Raw genomic sequence first — 22,946 nt, 5'->3', positions numbered from 1 at the left:
TGCTGTTCTGTTCCGTTACAAACAACTACACGGCAGACGGAGCCTAAACTCATTGAACCAATGCATTAAATTACATTTCTAAGTGTTTCACTTTCCCTCCCTTTAAAAAAAAAAAAAGTACAATCTTTGAAAACCATATAAGCAAACAAAGCATCATGTCCGATTCTTTACTGACTACAACTACAGTAATGACTCACTTGGCCTCATTAGATTTAGCTGTGTTAGTGAGAAGAAGAGTCAGCAAAATCCAGTACTGTATATGCAGGTAAATAGCTACTAGTCTGTGGAAGGGACATTTGCACACCCAGCACCACCTGAAATCATCATTGTAATGGTCATTAACACATTACTGTCTAAATAATTAAATAAAAAGGACTACATATATAATAAAATTTATATATTTCTCTTTTCATAATTTCTAATTCTTTCCCACTTCAAGTACAAAGTGAACAAGAGGGCAGTTCTCCATCTGTAGGACAACAACAGGAGAACGGAAGACTGAAAGCTCTACAAATCACTATTTCTAATTTAGAGGTAAAATGTAATAGCCTTGCGGACAGACTCAAGAATCAATGTCCATCACAAGCAGTAGAGACTCCGAAACTTAACACAAAGGGCCATGTACTCCCACTCTTTCCACCTGTGCTAGCAGAGGGAAGCTAAAGCCACCAGAATCTGGTAGGGGGCGTGGAAGTGGGGAGAGGCAGCTGTGCTCCGTTTATCCCCACCCCGCTGCTGTCATAGCCTGTGACTAGGGATTCAGAGGAAGGAAAGGGGATATTACTGAGGCAGGATGGCATGGAGCTGGGGAAGCAGCTGCTGTATGCGGCATGCTCCTCCCTGAGCCTGGTGGCGTTCTCTGAGTGAGCTGAAAGCTATACAGCTTTCAAGTAGCATTAACTCCTGCTTCTGCGCTTTCTAACCACATGGGAGCAGGAAAAGGAGAGGCAATACAGGACATTGGTGCGGGGAGGGAGCCAATGACAAGGCAGAGCCATTATGCCAGACGAAAGGAGTCAGCCCAGAAAACACGAAGGAGTCACAACCCTGGTACCTGCCAGTCTGCAGCCTGGCTAGGCTCGGTGGGGCTTCCCAGCTGCGCTCCTGGGAAAGGAGAATGGGAAGGAAATTCCATTAGGCAAACCAGAGTTTCCCACCCGGCTTTTCCTCCTACTGTGGATATTTCAGTGCAAAGAGGAGGCCAGGCCCCGAGATCTTCTCTCTTTCATGAACAGATGAATTGTATTTGGCGGAATAACTTTATAAGCCAGTTTCTGTCTAAGCTCATTTCTTAATGCAAACACAGGAATTGCCATAAGGCCCATAGTCCATCTAGTCCAACAGCCAATCCTTGACAGTGGCCAGCATCAGATGCTTCACTGTAAAGTGCTAAAATCCCTGTAATGAACAATTATAGAATAACATGCCTGCAGGGGAAGTTTCTTCTAACACCTGTCAGTTAGTGGTTGGTTTCTGTGCTGAAGCATGACTGACTATATCCTTTTATTAACCTATCTAATGTAACAGTGGATGTTCTAAATCATTCATAGAAGTATCTCATCATTTCTTGAGTACTGCTAAAACTGTGGCAATGAGTTCCACATGCAGATTTCCCCACATGGCTCTGGATTTTAAAAGGATTTCTGTTAGCCTTTAGTTTAAATATTTGTTGATGTTCTCTTCTGCAAACTCCCTTTACTCTAACGTTTAGCCAAGGTCACAGTGATAACAGTAGAAGCAAGGCACATCTTCAAGTACACCCTCCCCCACCCCCGGTCAGTGCTCAGAAACATCCCACATGCTGGTAGCTCCCCCAGAAGGAAACTCTCTCTCACCTGATATGTTGAGATTCAAGAAGTGCAAGTACTGTATTCCTAACATAAGTAGTTATGGTGTCAATCAAAAAGGCTGTCTCCTAAAAATGGCAGGCACTACTTGCTGGCCCCTTAACGTTCCAGACAGCTTATTTATAATTTAAAAGGGAAACCTAGGGTTTTGTTTTCTTTTAAAAACACATTTGCTTTTAAATAATATTGTTTCCCCCATGATGTTCAGGTGAACACCTCTAAAACTCCAACACATTTTGCTTGCTTTTTGTTAGCTGTCTCTTTTGGAGGGAGAAAAAAATGCATTTGTTGTCTTGATCTTTGGGAATGTGAGTTGTCTCCCACTTTACTGAGTGAATCTTCACCCTAAGTAAATTGAAACAGGGAGATCTTTTTGAAATAAGCCTTAAAAAGTTTTAATCACACAATTTCTTGCTAGCTTGCAGTCATTCAGTAGCTAGGTGGTTCTAAATAAAGAATTCTAGTCAACAACAGGAAATAACTCCCACAGAAAAAAGGGCAGAATACAAACTCTCACCAACTCTTGTACAGAGCTCACAACAGCCTTTTGTTTCATGCACAGTACGTCTAAAATCTTTACTTACTAAAAAAGTTTCCTGAACAAGGTTTTCAAAATGGACTTGTTCTCAGTCAGAGACATTTTACAAGTGCCTGACTTTCTGAAAGTGTGGGGCACCTGCTGTCTGAAAATCAGAACACCACAAGTCACCCGCCATTTTTAACAGTTTAGGTCTTTATCTAGAATGATCTACTTCTAAATTAGATGTTATTGGCCTGACCCTGGAAACACTCTTAGTTGCTTGCTTCTTCACCAAGCTATGTTCCCTTCAATGAGACTACCCGTTACCAGGATCTGGCCCTTCAAGTAGCACAAGAAACAATACAAATCTGAGTCTACATATTCTGGGGGGGAAAGGAAACATTCATACTGATTCTTTTTACAGCACATTTCTGTAATTCAGATTAACCAGTCCAGATTGATCAGCTACTCTGGCCTTCATTCTACAAATTAGACAGATTGACAGGAGGGGAAGATTTTCACACTGACAACTCCTCGAGGTTCCCCATTCTGTCAAGCCTCCAGTTTGATGTTTCTGTAGAAAAATGCAGAGAAGAGCTATCCCATCTGCATGAGTCAGTTGAAATGGAAGAATTCTGGAAGGGTGACTGAGGGCTTCCCTACACGAGCATTTAATTCATGGCAAGCTGGGGTCTACGCTGCACTAGCCCACTACCTTTCAGCATAGACCCTATTGACATGCACTTACAGTTCCTTTGCGTGCTTTGATTTAGTCCCACTTTGAAATGTGACTAAATCAAAGTGCATTAAGAAACTGCTAGTGTGCAGCAACAGGGTCCACAAGGACCGTCAGCGCAGAGTAGATTTACACTCCAGTTTGCCACAAACTAAATGTTCATGTACACAAGCCCTAACTCAAAGAAGTCCAGCTCAGCCTGGCCCAATTGTGGAACAGAAGTAGTTCTCTACATTGCTATGTGGAAGACCTGGTTTGTTGTTTCCAAAGCTGGCTGGGGCTGGATTTGTGGTAGATCCAGTGCTCAGTCTCTTCAGGAAGGAGTCCAGAAAGGGAGTGCCTTGTGTTGCCCCACAGTAACAAGCAGCATTAATGGGGTCTGGAAGGAACCCAATCTTGCAGAAGTCTTCAGCCAGAAGGATGACCAGGATGCAAACCCTAAAAATATGCTGGGGTACAGAATGGGAGCAAAATGAGGAAGGACCCTCAGGGCTCCAATATAATGAAATAAGAAAATCCAACTTACAAGTAGGAAATTTCCCTTCCTGTGCACACTGATGGGGTGAGAAAACGAAGAGGAATATACATAGCAAAAGTTAGCGCTAACTTTAATGAGAGCAACGAAAACTCTACAGCCAAAATCCCGCACTAGCAGAGGTACTGACATCTAGCCAACTGCATCTAGAAAATTTATACAAATCATACGCATTCAGAAATAACTAACTAACTATCTCCATATTCACATAACAGAGCCATTAAGGAGACCTGGGTCAATACTCTGTATTTTTCAAAGTCCTTCAATTTTCATTTACTTACTCTGTTCATGTTAACATCCTGGCTGCAAAATGTACTAGGATTTGGGGTAGTGGGGTTTGAGTACACATGCGTATGCTCTTAGTTAGTTAGTGGAAGTTTCCTGTTCCCAGCCTCAAAAAAGAAGGTACAATCTTCTCTGTCAGGAGGAGATTTTAAACTAAAATTTCCTTTCAGAAAAATAAGGTTCTTGACCTAAAAGGTGGATTATCATGCAGTCACAAGCTGGACTGGGTCCTTTAAGAAGGAACTGCTCCTGCCCACCTGTGCCACATTAACAGCTTTGGTGTGGCCTGATGAAGGACCGGGGTCCTATAAGAGCGGCAGGAAGCTACAGTGAAAAGGAGAGGAAGCTGTGGCAGCGAGCAGGAGGCTCCTGCAAGTGACCCTGACTGGGAGAAGGGCTTGGGCCTGGAAGCCAGAGCCAGACAGCTGAAGAAGGCTGAGGGCCAGAACAGTAGAGGGTTTTGACTGTTCACTTCTCAAAGCTGGAGAGCAATGGGCAGCAGGAGGTTGTTAGATCCTTTCCTGGAGAAGAAAGGATTCCAGGTGGGAATACTGGGGAGTTCTTGCTGAGAAGAGGAGGGACGGACTCCAGCTAGAAGACCTTAAACAGCGGGCTGGGACTGAAGAAGAGCCCCAGGACTGGCAGAGCTGAACAGGCGTTGCATTGATGGACTATATTTTGGAACTTAGAGGACACTTGGAATTATTTTATGTATTTGTTATGGACTTAGGACCCAAATCTACCACCTTTAGTCAAGTACAGTAGTACTTTGCTCCATAAAAAAAAAAAAAAAAAAAAAAAAATTTGATTTCTCACCGAATGGCAGAATCAAGTCAAAAGATTAAGGACCCAATCCTGCAATGTAATCCTCACTCATCAAATAGTACCATTTACTCCACTGGATCTACTCGTGGGAATAAGGATTACTTAGGTGAGTGAAGGTTACAGCATCGGTCCCCATGTATAACCATGCATACTGTGAGACATACAAATATATGGATGATTGACCCAGTTGTCCCCCCAGAGCAATTGTGCCAACATGTAGATAGTTTTAAAATGCATATTATTTGCTAGCTATCATATGTTTAGGCATCTTTAGGACATTGTTACAATTTGTAAATATTGTACGTATTTAGAAACCACGTTTTAGGGTTATATATCTCAAGCATTTTTACTTCAAAATGCCAGTGCGATTATACCACATTTTAAACTTAATCCCAAAACAAATTTGTTTTTAGAACTCAAAGCCTGGTTTGAGTCATACAACTGCGAGAAGTCAGTCTGAATTGGTAAGCTCACTTTTCTTCCCCCACCCCCCCGCCTTCTTTAAAAATTTACAGAAAGGTCAAACCAATTTTATTTTGTAAACAGAAATTGGCTCTTAGGCTGAAAATTCTGTATGTAGAGATTTAGCCTGGGATGAAATTTTGTGGCTGTGTTACGAACCCTAAAAAAAGGTGTACAGAGTGTTGATACCATGGTCTTTGCAACTATCGAGAAGCCGTGGTGGTCACTGCTGTAGTGATCGGACCTGACTCTAGCACTTTCAAAAGGAAGAAAAGCTAAACAAACAAGTATCCAGCAGCAAATGCACAAAGTTTATAAGCTCTCAGCTGTTGGCTGAAATACTAGAACTATTTCAGTTGATTATCTGACTTTTGAACAAGTACTATACTTCAGTGATATTTCAGCCCACATACACTGACACACACAATGTCTAAAACTGCCATGATTCATCTTCAGTTCTAGTCATGCTCACAAGTGATGTGGCGTGCTATATGTGCCTACAGCATCTGCGTAATTTAGCTTCATTTTCCTCAGCCCCCACCGTGCATTAAGTGAAGCTCCAACAAAACACAGTCATCCACCTCCGACTCATCCTCCTACCTGCTTGGAGGATGCATACAGCAGGATACTGATGAATTAAAAAAAACAGGATGACAGAGAGAGAGAGAGAGTGTTGTTAGAAAGCTTTCTAACATCTTACGGGAGTCGAAAATAATAAGGATAATAATTGAAATAGTCACTGTATTGTGTAGTATTATTGTAGCAACTGCACTTATCTTAATTATTACACATTTCATATTTTTGTGACCTTGTCTTTCAGGGACTGTTCGTATTAGAGAAGATTTCTCTCTTTCTTTCTTAAGAAACAGTCCAAGTTTCATGAAGGCAGCCACAACATCAGCTGCTTCCCACAATAACCTTGTAGTGACCACAAGCTTTCCTACTCTGCCCTGGTCAGACTGCTCTGACTAGGCACAAGAGTTAGTACAACCTCCCTACCAGTGCAATTGTAGACCTCTTGTCTCCATGGCATCCAACGGCTACCAGCCATTATGAATTACGTGTGGTGGTTTTGTGATCCAGCTTACAGATCACTGAAGACTGAGCGAAACTCCACTCATTGGAGACAGTAGGCCGAGTTTGAACAGAAATGAAAGACAAGCTCTTTATTTGACAAATCTCATTATCTCACAGACATTCAAAATACACCCCAGTCACAGAAACACATTACAATGTTGTTCTAAAATTAAAGAGCAGTGATGTTTCAGCATATAAATGGTGCGTGATTTAGAAAATGTTTACATCCCTTTGCTAACGTTTCCAACCCTTTTCTTGTAACTAGATGGAGGGAATAAACACTCATTTTTATTTATTTGTTTACAACTGAAAAATAAAAAAAAATAAAAAGGTCAGTCGTGTTTCTTTCAGCAGCAGCAGCAGGAGACCAGACAGAGTGAGTCACCTCACCTCCCTTAACGTTGCTCTAGAGGGGCTGCGTGACTTCTCTCCCACCCCCAGATGTTATGAAACTGGGAAGAAGGGAAATTAGCATCAGAAGATAGGAGGAGAGAGACAGTTGTGAAATACTATGATGTTAGGAGCCATGGAAGTAGCTAGGTAAAATCTAGAGTAGAAAAGAGCAACAACAAACTAGGAGAATGGATAAGTTCCTCCGTTTACAGGGTCACTGTGTCTGCCCGTCTGTCACCATCACCCACAAAACCAGCCAGCTAGCCAGTGTCATATTGCTGATTCCCCATTCATGATCCTAGCCGACTCAACACCAGCAGGCCAGATCAGAGATTAAGTTCCCTACCTGCCCATGGGCCCTCCCTTGCTCACTGAACTGTCATTCAGCTCTGCCTGCCTGGCTTGCCAGCCGGCTTTCTGCTACATCCCTAGCTGTTGCCGGGCATGTGTGATTGACATGCGTGAGTGCAACGCCTGCTGGGGTGTACAAGCTGGCTGACATGTCAAGACCCAGTGGATGAAGCTCAAGACAAACTCAGTTATCCACAGCCTGCAAAGTTGCACCCTAGTGGTGTGAATGGCCCAGAAGTTAGCACTTTCTCATCAAGCAAGTTCAGTTCAAATCAAACCACGAATCAGTCAGAGGGACGATAGCAGTCTGGCTGCCTTCCCTCCCTGCCTGCTTTTACCAAAGCCCCATAAGTGGTCAAAGCCACTCTGGATTTTATTTTCTTAAGGTACGTTTTGTTATACTGCATTGGCCCAAATGCCAAATCATTCCCACTGGGTTTTAACTCTCCCTCATTCCACCAAAGAACCTGCTTTCTGCAGGGCTCACCCAGCTTTAGCTCTTAGGCAGTCTGAGAAATACACTGCATTTTCTTGTGTTCATTTGTTCCTACCCCCTCCTTTCCTGGTGCTCACAAATCCCCACAAACAAGTGAAAGAGTTGCCATAGCTTGAGGAGTGAGTGGTAACGGTCAGGAAGCTACTGGGATGTGTGTTAGCTATACAGTAGAACCTCAGAGTTATGAGCACCAGAGTTACGAACTGACCAGTCAACCGCACACCTCATCTGGAACAGGAAGTACACAATTGGGCAGCAGCAGAGAACAAAACAAAATGCAAATAAGTACAGTACTGTGTCAAATGTAAACTAACAACAAAATAAAGGGAAAGCAGCATTTTTCTTCTACATAGTAAAGTTTCAAAGCTGTATTAAGTCAATGTTCAGCTGTAAACTTTTGAAAGAACCACCATAATGTTTTATTCAGAGTTACAAACAACCTCCATTCCCTAGGTGTTCGTAACTCTGAGGTTCTGCTGTACATGAGGGCTGGAGGAAAACCAAGTCATAAGTTGGGAGGGTGCTGACTGCAGTCCCACATGGCTGTTTGACGTGACATTAACACCTAAAGGCCCCAAGACAACTGGGACTTGTGTTAAGGCACAGTACAGACAGGGTATGTCTAAATTGTAATCCAAGGTGTGAACACAGCACGGATAGGTATAGCCATACCAGCATGGCTACAAATGGCAGCAAAGATCCACTGGTACGGGTTGTACAGGCAAGTTGGGGACACCAGGTATGCGCTCCTGTTGCTAGCCAGTGCCAATGCCCATCCCATCACTATTTTAAAACGTACTCGTACAGGTACGTCTACCTGTTTCTTCAGTCACACCTCTGGTTGCAATGTAGACCTACTCTAAGAGACAGAGATTACAAACTAAACAGAAAAGACAAAGGCTAGGAGAAAGGAAGGACTAACCCCATTGTACAGATGGGGAACTGAGGCAAAGAGAAATGAAGTGACTGAAGAACATAAGAACGGCCATACTGGGTCAGACCAAAGATCCATCAAGCCCAATATCCTGTCCTCTGACAGTGGCCAATGGCAGGTGCCCCAAAGGGAACGAACAGACAGGTTATCATAAAGTGATCCATGCCCTGTCACCCAATCCCAGCTAGGATTGGGACACCAAAGAGAGGCTAGGGACACCATTTTTACCCATCCTGGCTAATAGCCATTGATGGATCTATCTTCCATGAATCAATCTAGCTCCCTTTTGAACCCCATTACAATACTGGCCTTCACAACACCCTCTGGCAAGGAGTTCCAGAGGTTGACAGTGCGTTGCATGAAAAAAAAAAACACTTTCTTGTGTTTGTTTTAAACCTGCTGCCTATTAATTACATTTTGTGACCCCTAGTTCTTGTGTTAGGAGAAGGAGTAAATAAACACTTCCTTATTTACTTTCTCCACATCAGTCATGATTTTATAGACTGCTATAATATCCCGCCTTAGGTCGTCTCTTTTCCAAGCTGAAAAGTCCCAGTCTCCTTAATCTCTCCTCATATGGCAGCCGTTCCACACCCCGAATAATTTTTGTTGCCCTTTTCTGAACCTTTTCCAATTCCAATATATCCTTTTTGGAGATGGGGCGACCACATCGGCACACAGTATTCAAGACGGACTAGGAAGCACTCTCAATGTGTCCCCAGTTGGGCCTCCCGCCCCAAGCCTCAGAGAATGTAGTTGCTCATTATTTCAGCTCTTCCTGTCCAAAGGTAGGGAAGCTGTTGGTCTCCCATGTGGCTATGCATTAGGTCGTCAGCCCAGACTGTTGTAGTTAATTTACTCAAGAAGGTAAGGGGCAGACCTCCTCGTGCAAAGGTTTACACTGTGATCTGAGAAATAGCACTCGTAATTCTATACAGTGGCAGGAAAATCCACCAGGGAAATCATGTTAATTCATGGGGATTTTCCCTTCTCCCCTCCAGCAAGTGTTAGAGCCAAGAAATTCAGAATGAGCCTCTGTTAAATATCTCCTGGTTAGGCTAACAAAATGGGTCAGCGTCGGTGAGCCCACTGTCTCCCTAATAATGGGGTTTACAGTTCTCAGCTTCTCTGAAACATGAGAAAAGATGCTTCAGGGCTTAGCTAAAGATGGCAGGTTCATCAGCCTGTGCCCACAAGAAAAGCCGAAGCAGAGGAAAAAAAAAAAAAAAACAAAAAACCAACCTGTTTTGTCACTATCATCGTTTCTTCCCAGTAGAGATATAACAACCCCACCTCCAAACTTTGCACTGTATCTTGACCATGGTCTAACCAAGCCGCGAAAGACTTTTCACATGACAAAACCACCAAAAATCAGTTCAGTCATTTGTGCGACAGAGAACACACGTGCAGTTTCAACCCATTCACAAAAAACTGTTGCCACGCTAACTTTCAGCAAAGATTTTTTTAAAACAAGTAACGCCAAAGCTCTGAGAACCAAACGCTACAAACATTGCACCACAATGGAGCCCATTCTTCTCCCCATGCACGTGCATAACCCATTAACATGAATGGGAGTTGAGCTTGAACAGAGAACATTGTAGCCTGGTGTTTTATAGTTCTGAGCTGTGCATGCTTTTTTCCCCTCCCAGATTCGGCCAAGGAGAGGCAAGCTCCCAGAGTGCTGATCTGCCGCTTTCAATATGGATTCTGATTAGCCAATTCACTCCTGGCTATTTTGAAAGATTTTGGTAATTATTCTTCCTCAACTGATGTACATCCCTAGTGGATTAGGTCACAACACACTTGTGTACAAACTGACGTAACAGAGATATCTTTAACCAGCTAAATAAAGGCATACCTTCTCAATACAGAAAGCAACTTAACTGGAATCATACATGGAGACTAAGGGCTACTTATTGAAGCAGTCTAAATACAGAAGTGTAACATCCACAAAAAAAGAACGTTAGAACTTTGAAAGAGAAACTATGCACAGCCATCTGTATGTTAATTAAAAAAAGCTGCACTGTCATACACTTTTGGTTAATTTTGTTTGCTAGTTGTGTAGATCACAACGGTTCCCAAATAGTTACAGTTATACAACAACCGTCTCCCGGAGGCATAAAGGTGATTCAGTCTATGGGATGGAAAGGAGTTGAAAAAGGTAATTTCTCCCACACATAAAAGAAAGCAGAGCCCTTGTCCGCTCAAGTCAGGCCTATTTGCTTTAGTCATTAGAAATGTACAAAAGTTATTTTTACACACAGGGCTAAGAATTGCTGCATAGATGGCTGATTTAGTGCCGATGACTCTGTAAGCTTCTGAACCCTGGGGTAATGCCACCTACCGCTGGCCTGCGTTCTGCCAGAATTTCTAGAGTTATTTGCTTCTTAAACCACACCACCGCCCCCCCAAAAAAACAAAACAAAAAACCCCAAACACACACAACCACTCTATGACGACCTGACTTCAGAAAATGCCCTTTTTACTTCCTATATTTAAAACAAGATTTGCTTTACGGACTATGGCCCTGATCCTGCAAACATGTATGCATGTGCTTAACATAAGCATGTGAGTAGTACAACTGAAGTCAAGCATTTGCAGGACTGGAGCCTATTCTTCTTGTTGCATTAAAGAATATATTATAGAGTTATGAATATAATAATAAAAAAGCTAACATGAGGTTTGACTGTGACACAGAATTCCACCCCCTCCACACACACACACCCCCTCCCCCCCCAAGCTGACAGAAAAACATTTACAATTTAAAAAATATTCTGTATATGATAAGGACTTGGCTAGATCAAGCTCCATTAACAGCTTTAGACCATGTTGGTTTTAAAGCCTGGAAACAGACTGGGTGTCATTTAATCTCCTAGATTAAAATCACTTAGCGAATATTGTATTGTTTTACTGTCCTTGCTGTCATTTCAGCATTCAGGGGCCTCACTGGAGTTCTTCTGCTGGCTAGTTTACAAGCTAATGAAACCTAGCACAGGAACAGCTGCCTGAATGTATGTCAAACTGCATCTGGCACCCATCTATCTTCCAGCCATCTAAATTCACCTCTGAAATCATACAAAAGCAGCCGCAGAGCTCCCTGCAGCCACTCCAACACACCAGTCTTTGTCTCATCAAGCCTGTTAAGCAATTTATTTTTTAATTTGCCTTGTATTTTATAGTGGCAGCTTTTCAAAGGAAGGGGAGAAGTTAAAAAAAAAAAAGGAGTATGTGTATAGAAAATAAAGCCTTAAAAAAAAGTACTGTCAAGCTCTGACTATCATTAAACCAGTTTTGGCTGAAACTGTATGTTTAGGGGTTTTCCAATGGAGACACTCTGGTGCCTGCAACACCCAGACAGGGAGGGGAGACTGCTATACAATTCTTGAATTGTTGTCATGGCTATTAAATATGCCGTAGTACAAATACCCACCAGGGCTGAAGGTTTTCAGTGCATTGGCTCTGGAGAGGTATAAAAAATACTGGTATTAACTAGCAGATAATTTACAGTTACAAACTCTGAACAGAAGATTAAGTCAGTGTTGGAAAACGGTTATCAAATCCCCCTTATCCCTCACAATTATTTTGCTTAAGTATCTTGTAAGTTAAAAACATTTGACATTTATCCTTAGTGTTCAATTGACTGAATTGCCCTTAGAATTTGGGGAACTACTTTCTGTCCCCTGAGAGCACACACTCACGCGTGCACACCCAGAGCCTTGCAGCTTTATGGCTTGCTACACTTGGGTAAAGATGTCTGCGGCACCGACACAGACAAGCCACAAGCTGCTGACTAAAAAACAGGCAAATGAAAAACAAAGTTAGTGAGTGAAAATGAAACTTCTCATTTCTCCCGATAATAGGGTGTGTTTTTCACTTGTGGCACAAGCACAATTAAGTGTAATGCTTGCAAAAGCTGCTCAATAGACAAAGTCAGGTACAGCATGGGCAGCAGCCACACAAGTGTCACTGCACGGCCTTTGTCAGTGCACACTAACAGGCCTGGCCCTAGTGTCTGAACACAAACTCTGGACTGGAGCCAGGAACTCCAAGTTCTAATCACCGTTCCCTCTAAGCTACGTGCGTGTGCACACAGATCCTAAACCCCGCGCACACGGCGAAACCCCGCGCTCACAATTTGCACAGAAGAAATATTTTGCGCATACAGCCTGTCAAAAATTAGAGGGAACATTGGTTCTAATCCTGGCTCAGTCTTTCACCCTGAACTTGGGCATGTCACTTAGGAACGAATTTTCAAAGCAGCTTGCATGTACATGCAACGGGGCTTGTAGATACATGCTCTTCTGCACACATTGGGGGCATCAGTTTTCAGAGATTTATGTGGGCATCTAGACAGACTGAAAAACTGGACAGCCATTGTGTGCAGCCCACCCCTGGGTCAGCAGAGTTTGCAGCTGCACGCACAACAGCGGGATCTTGAAACCGGGGCGTGTGTGCCTCATCCAGCTCACATGCCTGCTTCTCCTCCCTGGGGGCATCGGCAGTTCAGATTGTCATTGTACCACAGGGCCACCAGTAGATGAAGCACCAGGCTGTTTTGACCAGATGCAAACTGAATGTTACAAGCTGTGGAATGAGCAGGAGATGAACTGGATGAATGGGCCAGTCTCCTTAATACACACCTTTCTCAGACTTTGATATTTTCCCAAGAAAAAGACCCTCCTTCCTTGACGGGACCTAGAGCCAGCACAGAGCTGCTCAAGTACAGTTTGAATCATTTGCAGTCAATGTCTGAGGGCTGGGGGAGAGGGACACTAGAACAAACTAAGACTACTTTTGCATATAGTCCTCCTCCTATCTATCCATGAATATTTTTTATATTGTGACCATCACCACCGTACCTGAACTGCTTTGGCAGGTCCATGCTCTGTACATTTCCAGGAACCCCCTTTGAAAATTCTATGAATGCCCCTTTCTTCCTTGCGTCCCAGATTAAGCATCCAAGGACTTGCACTCATGCAAGTGTTTGAAAATTTGGCACTTCATCACTCAGCCTCACTTCCTCTCCATCTGTAACATGAGGATGCTAATATGTGCTTACCAAACTCAGAGGGGTGTATGGATTAAATCTTGTAAGGCAACTTTGAAGATGAAAAGCGCTATTTCAGTGCTAAGTATTATTCGTTTGGTCTCCATGCCATCCAATCCTATGGCCTCCCAGGTGGGATATGCAACAAGGAGGCCTATTGAGATGATGGTCTTGTTGGTATGGAGAACTGTCCACTAGGAAATGGCCTGAGATCAACAACTCATTTTACACAGCTCAATGGGGTGCATCTAAACCAGACAGCCTAGAGACAGAAAACACCTGACCCAGCCAGTGGAGCTAGAGTATACTGAATTTTTACAGGGTTCTTTCCTCCCCCATTTATAAATGCGATAATGCCAGAAGTTGAGAGTATTTTTACATGCTGAAGTCACTGCTTTGAGGTGAGGCGCTCTTGTGGAATGTTGTTGTATTCTGCTGCATGTCACACAAACAGTTGGCATACATGATGGTCATCCACAGAAGGGGTTTGGGTGTCGTCGTTTGATCTGTATCTATGCTGGATATGTCAATTTCATGTTGCCTCTGTCCTCAAAAAAGTTTTTTATTATAATTTAGCATCATTGGTACGCTAAGTCCTGCACTGGCAAGTCGTCAAAGTCTCAGTCCTAAGGAACGTACAATCTAGAAATACAATGTGCTGGTGAAGGGTGAAGACTGAATGGTGACAAGAAGCGAAGTGACGTGGGAACCCTTTTAACTAGAGTAGAACCTCAGAATTACGAACATCTCGGGAACGGAGGTTGTTCGTAACTCTGAAATGTTTGTAGCTCTGAACAAAACGTTATGGTTGTTCTTTCGAAAGTTTACCACTGAACATTGACGTAATACAGCTTTGAAACTTTACCATGCAGAAAAAAAAATGCTGCTCTCTCTTTATTTTTTTAGTACTTTATGTTTAATACAGTACTGTACTTTTTTTTTGGGGGGGGGGGGTCTCTGCTGCTGCCTGATTGAGTACTTCCAGTTCCAAATGAGGTGTGTGGTTGACAGGTCAGTTCGTAACTCTGAGGTTCTACTCTACAAGATTTTACTAGGCCTCATGGAAGAATTATGTTTGCAGAAGGAAGAAGGAGGAGAACAAGAGGGAAGAGTAGCAGACTAGGGCTACAAAGTGAGAGTACTAAGCACAAGGACCCAAGTGGAAGAAGACACTCTGATGTGAGGGAAGGAAATGAAGGAGTTCGGTAGCTTGGATTGAGTGAAAAGAGATAAGAGAGGTTTAGGGGTCAGAAGCTAAACTGTGTAGGCCTTAACGGTAAAGACAAGGAACTTAAATTCAGTTTGGATGCATGGGTTTTATAGAACAGGATGCTATATTTATGACGCTGTACATGGTTACTACTAAACATGTCAAAACCCACATGAAAGAAAAGTCCCTTAATTGAGGGTTACATGTGTGAAAATCCACAGAAGTTCAGGGAGGGAAGCTACTAGTGATCTCAATCTCAAAAGATCGAGAGCTCAGTTTTGGATGATTGTGGTAATGATATCCTTACGAGGTCCTCCCGAACCAGGCTCATGCCCACCCCTTTCCCTTCCCCTCCCCCACAAAAAAAGAGGCAATAAAGCACTGAGAACCTTCAAACATGCTGAACACCTCCCTACCAATCTGGAGTGGCGAATGGGAGCGGAGCAGATCACATGCAAAGGAAGCACCCATCTCTCTCGGCTACAGAGCGCCATCGTAATTTCACCCAGAATGTGGTTTCATGACCAGCACGGGAAATTGGTAGGGGGGTTATCTAACACAGGTACAATTTATCCTCTACTGATATATTGCCTTCTGGCAAGTAAATTTATTCCTTAAATGTATCTTTCCCCAAATGACCATTAATTGGAGAAGCCATGATCAGCATTGTTAAGGACTGTCTCAGGTCATATTTATTTATTAACTGAATAGATATGATCCTGCAATCCCATTTTGACAATTGAGTATGATGGCAAATGTATTGCCCACAAAGGGTCATTCCTTTAACAGATAGAGGATTATTTAAACAAAATACCCTATTTCACATGATGTGCACCACAAAATTAGCTTCCTGACAACTGAAAACTGGGACCCTTTGACAGATAAAATCTTATACAGGATGCTGAAAATTATTTGGCATGGATTGATGCATCCTTGATCTCCTTACTTCTTGTTGCCAATTTTACACGACTTAGAGTGACTCTCACTGCCAGAGGTATGGAGCTAGGCACTAGCATCCTGAATGTTTACAGGATATTTATAATACACCCTCATGCAAAGACCCAGTACCCAGCTAGGCATCTCCACAAAAGATCTAGAGGGCAGGGAAAGAAATATTCTCTCCACGGCCACCCTGCAGAGAATACTTCAACCCAATAACTTGGAAGGAGCTTTCCTTAGCCTCAGTGCATCATCATGGGAGAGGACCTGTGCAGCAGAAGATTCCGTAGGCCTGTCTCTTCCTTGATTCCTACCAAGTCATTGCTCTAGGCTGCTGTGCAGGGAATTCCTGGGCAGCTGTATCTTTGCACCTTGCAGTAGGTCACCTGTCCTGACCCACTGCTCTGTGCTGCTGTGCAGGGGATCCCCTTCAGAGCTGTGATGCAATAAGCATGTAGTGCCTGCGTGGCCCACAAATCCAGTTCCTTCAACTCTTCCTTGCCTTAATGGTTCAGATTCCATGAGACTGCTAAGGAGGCAGGTGCTGGATGTGTCCCTTGAGGCATAATTTGGAAGGGTATTACCGTTTAAACAAAAAGTATTTTTAAAGGAAAATCCAGAAGACTTTTAATTTAATGGAGTTGTTCTTGTGTTGGGTGTTTGTTAGGTGAACCTTATTGTAGGGAAACAGTTCTCCAAACAGGCCAGCCAAGAACTCACACATCTGGTTATCTATAAATCAGGGCTGGAAAGAAAGTGAATGTGGTCCCAGGGTGGTGCGTTTCAGTTCAAGCCACTGCTGAAACAAGCCATGCAGGTAAACAACTAAGAAACCCCATTAACAGTCAACAGGGTCACATATATGATGTTAAAGCGCAGAAACAAAACTACAACAAAGTCCACTTATTTATGCAGAAGGGACGAGCAAGCTATCAGCATGCACTTTACAGACAAACAGGAGGAACGCAGGGTGACCAGATGTCCCGTTTTTATAGGGACAGTTCTGTTTTTGGAGACTTTTTCTTATATAGGCGCCTATTACCCCCCATCCCCATCCCGTTTTTTCACAGTTGCTATCTGGTCACCCTAACTAAATTCCTGTGGCAAAGAGCCTACATCCTTAGCAGTTTATAAAAAGAGGGAGGTAATGCAAGGGGCAGCAAGTGACTGATCCGTGAGGTTATTCTAACATTTTGCAAGACAATGATTATTCATGATCTGTTTTGCTAACATTTCCTTGTGGAGGGGACAAGGATTTACAGGCCTCTATTTCACAGAGGACTTGTTCTGAGTTAAGGGTGGAGGCCCCTTTGGAGGGGAGATTCTGATCACAGGGAAGATGGTGCAGAGATGGGAGGGACATAATAAAGCATCTACTTGTGCAGCTTGGGCATGACAAAGATAGCAAGCAAAATACCAAGAGCACAGAGCCGGGCTGGGGCTAAACTGTGCAGCCTGAAGGTAAGAATATGCTGCTTAAAACGGGTGGAGAAGGCGCTCCAAGCCAGTGAAAGGATTTGAAGAGGGGCTAGACCCGACTAGAACAGCAGGGAGCAGACATGATTTTTGCAGCAGCACTTTGGATGGATTAAAGGGGGCCGAGGTGAGAGCCTGGGAGGCCAGGGATGGGGGAGGTCGCAGTAGTGCAAGCAAACTATGATCGGGTTTGGATGACGGTGTTAGCAGAGAGAACGGAGCGGAACGAAGGGAGTTTGGAAATGGTCTGGAGAAAATACAGTAGGATTCAGCAACAGCATCGATGGGCGGGAGGGAGTCAAAAACAACACTGAAGTTGCAAGCCTTTTTTCACAGCGTTAATTCAGCTAAGAAACACTGAATCAAATGGGTCTGAACAATGGACTATTCATTGGGTGGGGGGGGCGGGGATGTTGTTCCCTTCAACCAAGTAAACTATTGTCCAGAGATTTTAAATATTTTTTTTTAATTGCAGAGGGTGAACCACTGCCTGATAATTTTGTTCAGAACTGCTGCCCTTACACCCAGTCACAGCACTGTGTGTTCATTACAGGTTTCTGGTGAACATAGGGTAATCGCTATCTGTGTGAGTAAATAACCATGACTAAAAAGTGACACCCCCACCCCCAGCATGTGGAGCGTAGTCAGAGTGATGCACAAAAGGCTGCTAAATTTTAAAATGCAGTTCTACCCTGGAAATCGACTGTGTTTAAATAAATTAAAAAATAAAATAAAGGCACCCTCTTACTCAACAGATGCTTCCTCTGTGGGTCTCATCATCACTCATCACTTCAACAGCAGGCTTTTTGCTACCACTGCCTTTGGCACTGCAGCTCTAGGAGAATGAGCCGGACTCTGTGTTCTAACTTGTCCATCACCAACAGGTGTTCAGGAAGTTCTATTCAGAGGTTGCTTTCACTGACAGCCATGCAACCCCACTGAAGAGACTGATCGGGACAGAGGGCACAATTTGGCTTGCAGAATCTTTCTTTCTGATGTCAAGAGCTGGACAGACCCTAGCGTGGCTTTCAGAGCCCATGATGAGGATGTTGGGCTGGCTATTAGAAAAATACATCATTGTGCCTAGAAAGTATGATGGCTGGCACTCTCCAAATACTTAAGGTAGGCTTTCTGCTTGCAAAACGAGCACCCTTGGTATGGAAGTCAAAGAGGAACAAGGAACCCCACAGTGACATTTCTACCTTGCAGGTGGGAACCACACTAGTTAGGGGCAAACCTCAGAAGGCTCCGTGCAGATAAACACCTAAGGTCAAAACAGAACATTTAGCCGCTACGCTGTCACATCCACAATCACATGGCCTCAGGGGGTGCTCTAAGATGGATGTGTCTCAGCCACAACCCTCCCATGAGCAGCCAGCCCAGCATACTGGGGAACATGATACCCTGCTTATCCATTCACCACCACCCCAGCCCCTGTGCGTGGCCTCCACGCCTTTGGGGCTAGTATGGGGATACGGCCCCACCTCCTCTAGGTTCCCAGGAGCATAGGGAGGGACCAGTCCTTGTGCTCTGCAATTGCGAGAGGCATTTGCATCATCCGTACAAGGAGGGAGGAAGGCAAGGCTGCTTGTGCTTCCCTTCCCTGCGCGCGCATGCGCACACACAAGGACCTGTCAGTCTGGCCGACCTATATTCAGAGATTAATAAGGCCAGAAGGCACCATTATGATCTTCTGTGCTGACCTCCTGCATGACACAGGCCACAGAACCTCACAGTTTGTACATCAAGCCCATAACTTGTTTGTGCTATGGCATATCTGTTAGAAAGCAATCCAAGTCTCAACACCACTCTCCCTGAAAGCTTTATGTCTGCAGAACTGTAGTGGAAATCACCTGGGCAAGGGGCTGTCTCACAAAGTTTTTAGAATTTCTTGCTTCTGCGGAAGTCAGAAATACCATAAGAAGAGCCTGTCTAGTTGGTATTTCATCACTACTACTTCCACCAGGAACCAGAAGTTACTTCTATGCATTGCTAAAATGATCCTTTTAAGCAAGTCAACCAAACTTCGGACTGTTTAGCTGAAGCTTTGCAGGAGAAAGCTCAGCTCTGTTCTTTTTTTAAAATCCAAACAGCTCTATCCAAGCAGAGTCTTGGGAACACTGGAAATGACAGAACACCACTTCTTACATTTTGTCTTTCACACAGAAATGCTGTGGGCTTCATTTAGCTCTGGAATACACTGCCAGCACAGGGGCCCATCAGAGGAATGTCAGCCTGACTTGGGAGGGGAGGGAATGGGGGGGGAGATTGTACAAGTTGCATTTAATAGTGCATAAATGTAGTCTGTGCATATTATATATTGCACATACAGTTTGCACACAAAGAACATACCTGTTACACAGGAGAGATGTGAAGGCAGATGAAGTGATAGTATATAAAACTGTCCAAATCATCTAGGTTACTATTTTCATATACACATTATATATAATTTTATATTGTTTCATATTTAGGGTTAATGTAGTTTACAGAATTTCTTAATACACCAGTCAGGCATTGTGAATGACTATAGTTTCGGGACTGACATATTGGAAGTGTCAACTAAGCGCCAAGAAATATACCATTAAAAACACCACTTCAACTCTTCAAAAATTCCCTGGGTAACTGGTTGTGCCTGGAGTCACCCTTTGTGGTCCCTGGCCATGAGTCCCATGGCTTTCCAGGTCCCGCTAATATTGATCTGAGCTTTCATTATGGGGGGGGGGGGGAGGAGCTTCTACCTCTTTTCATTGTGAAAAGAGCCTTCAAAATGTGAACGGAAGGCTAGAGCTGAAAGGACAACAAAACAACTACCCCCCCCAAGTCATTCATAGTCCCAATCACATGGATAATGGTCCATTTAAAATCAGAGAGTTAAATTTGGGTCCCCACCATCCTCTCCCCAAAAGAGCCACCTCACTGGGTTACCAAAATAGCTAGGAGTGACCCCAGCTGTGCAGAGAATGCCTGCTTGCAATACTTAGGCTATGCAAAATACACAAAGGCAGATAACTATACTTCCCAGGGCTGCTCTCCTCACAGCCTTGCCAGTATGCCTGCACCACAGATTTTCTTCTGTCACCTACCCACACCGAGGACTTCTCCAATTCCCTCCATCAAAAGGTGCAGAGGGAGAACGATTCACAGGCTGGCTTGCAGAGCCTGGCCTGCCCTTCAAAAGCACTACAATCCCCCCAAAAGCTACTGCTCCCTTCTCCCTCCATGCAGCCACCAACATACAGAAGAGAAGGAATAATGCAGGGGACAGGAGGGATAGGGTCAGGGAAGAGAACTACTGGTGGAGGAAAGACCAAGAGAAGGCATGAGAGGAGATATGAAGGTGAAGTAAGACAGGTGGGTGAGGGCAGAAGACTGGTGGGTGGAATGAAAGAGAAAAAAAACCACACTGAAGTTAATTAGAGGGAGGACATGGCCAATTCAGAAAATAAAAAGGGGGCGGGGGAGACTATTTTATAGACAGAAGAAACCATCAAACATTTTAAAAGGATGAAGTTAGCTTGAGGAAATACACTTACCTTGAAAATGATTACAAGAAAGATATACCAATAGAGAGAGACAAGTGGAGGATAGGAAGAGGACGGGAAAATAAAGAGGGAACAAAAACAGAATCAGAGTTATTTTTGCCTTCACTCACACAGGTGCAACTCTCCTTAAAGTTCATGTTTAAGTGAGACAGGAATTGGGCCCCATATTTGACAGTCCCAGCAGATAATCTTCAGACTAGGATTAGTGCCCCTCCCCAAAAAAAGAATATTTTAAGAATGCCTCTGACAAACCCTCCATCACAAGCAAGGACATGCAGTATCTAGACTATGCTCACCGAGTTTAAAATCAGATTACCAGACTCAAGGTACCAATCCACCCACATTTTCACATATGATCAGTTCAAATTATTTATCAAAGACATTTTTTACTTGTCGGTTAAACATTGTAGTAACAAAATTTCTAAAAAGCATTGCACTGTCCCCTGCGAAATAAAAATAAGGCTCCCCAGTTCACGTACCGGTACTGCGCTTTGCCTCCAAACTCCATGAAAGTCTGGCATGGACTTCCCTTTCAGACATCATACTTCTCAAGGACAGACTTATAGAAAAGATGCACTATTTCCCTTACATCATATGTACATGGACTGAGGGGCAGACGAAAATGGCTGTGTGAATGTACTGTGTGCTGATGAAGCTGAGAGCAAATGTCTTCACTCTTTCTGTTGTAATATGATACCTGGCTTTCGTGATCATTCCAGCTCTTGAATTAGGAATGGAAAATGTGAAAGCTCTTTCACAGCAAAGGTTTAGGGACAAAAATCTCCATGCTACTCTCTTACATTTGCTTTACGATGGACTTTAACACCTGTGATAGGTACATGCGTGTGCACACATGCGCACACACACAGAGAGATCTGTGTGCAAAGGCCGCCAACCTCTGTCTCTTATACTGTGGTTCTAGTAATGCCTAAGTTTCCCTGAATTTATTTCAAGTGCCATATTTTAAAGGTGGTCTCCCCAGCTTTGCTGTTGCAATTTGCAATTTTGTGAATGCAAAAAAAGCATTTAAACAAACAGCTACAACTAGCTAGTTAATGTTGCAAATCAGAGAGAGTTAGATACTAACTGCGAATAGCTGCTTCTGCAAAAACTGTTCCTGTAGTTGACTGCAAGAGTAAAATGAGAGGCTGAGTTGAGATCCCTACAAAAATGTTGTCCTACATTAAAAAAAAAAAAAAAAAAAATCCCTTCAGTACATGCGTGCAAGCGAATCAAGGCATCTTCATGCACATTTTCTTCTTTATGTACCCTCTCATAGAACTGGAAACTTTAATTCCCTAATAAAGTATATGTTTTGTAAGGATTTACAGTCACTATACTTTGCAATATAAATTTAAATGCTTGGCTTCCAGACAGTTGTGCATTGGTGAAAGATACTGTGTAGTCGCCTGCTCCAAAGGAGAAACTTTCTTGCTGAGTGTTGTGTTAAAGTGATTTCAGTTAAACAATTATACAAGTTGCCAAGCATTATTGTAACATGCTGCAAGGCTTTTGATGGCAACATGATTGAAGAGTTTTTGGGGGGGAGGGGCACAGCCCCACAATCCTGCTGAATCTATCATAATAATTCTTGATGTCAGATTACCTTTTTCTAAAGTAATAGTAGCAAAAGTATCTTTTTTCCCCTCTGTTCTGACAGAGCCTTCCCACTTAGGCTCAAGGTCTATAGGAGAACAGGAAAGTGGTTCAATATGGGTCAAGAAAACTTGGTAGTTCTTGAGATTAGCATACTGATCGCTTCCTCCTAGAGACAGAGGTTTACGTTTAGCTCAGGAGGCAAATTTCTGCATGCCACACAGGGAAGGAAAAGTAAATTATCAAATGATCATTGGCTAATGATGCACTAAAAGCCACAACTAGTTAATACAGCATCAAGTCAGTCATCTGAAGCCATCAAAAGATGCAAGCAGATTAAATTACAGAAGCAGGGCCAAATTCAGAGGAAGACAAAGATGGTATAATTTCACCTTCTTCCACAAAAGTTTAAGAGCATTCATTTTTCTGTCTGCAGCGTTGTTATAACCATGTTGATCCCAGGATATCAAAGAGCAGGTAGATGTGGTCATCTCTTTTATTGGACCAATTTCTGTTCAGGAAAGAGACAAGCTTTTGGGCTACTCAGAGCTCTTCTTCAGGTCTGGCAGATCTCTTCATTTTTCAGAACAGCTGAGAGATTTCTAAAACTACAGCTACTGTGCATACGGAATTTACTCTAGTGAGACCACCATGGATCATCATAAATGTTTACAT

General features: G+C 43.3%; 1 protein-coding gene across 3 annotated transcripts in view; it reads right to left on the bottom strand.

Moving 5' to 3' along the window:
- Nucleotides 1–22,946, bottom strand: part of SERTAD2 (SERTA domain containing 2) — a 93,309-nt gene that overhangs the window by 30,590 nt on the left and 39,773 nt on the right. The window contains exon 1 of one of the 3 annotated variants that reach the window (XM_074947162.1): nt 21,155–21,322. The exons of the other annotated variants lie outside the window; for them this stretch is intronic. Within the exon in view, the coding sequence (XP_074803263.1) occupies nt 21,155–21,183 (29 nt within the window). The 5' untranslated portion in view covers nt 21,184–21,322. Of the gene's footprint in view, nt 1–21,154; nt 21,323–22,946 lie in introns of those variants that run through there. 3 annotated transcript variants of the gene reach the window in all.

Source organism: Natator depressus, chromosome 3, assembly GCF_965152275.1.
Source record: "Natator depressus isolate rNatDep1 chromosome 3, rNatDep2.hap1, whole genome shotgun sequence".
In the NCBI taxonomy this organism is placed as follows: Eukaryota; Metazoa; Chordata; order Testudines; family Cheloniidae; genus Natator; species Natator depressus.
Note: the sequence above shows the minus strand (reverse complement) of the source record. Positions and strands in the feature narration are given on the sequence as shown.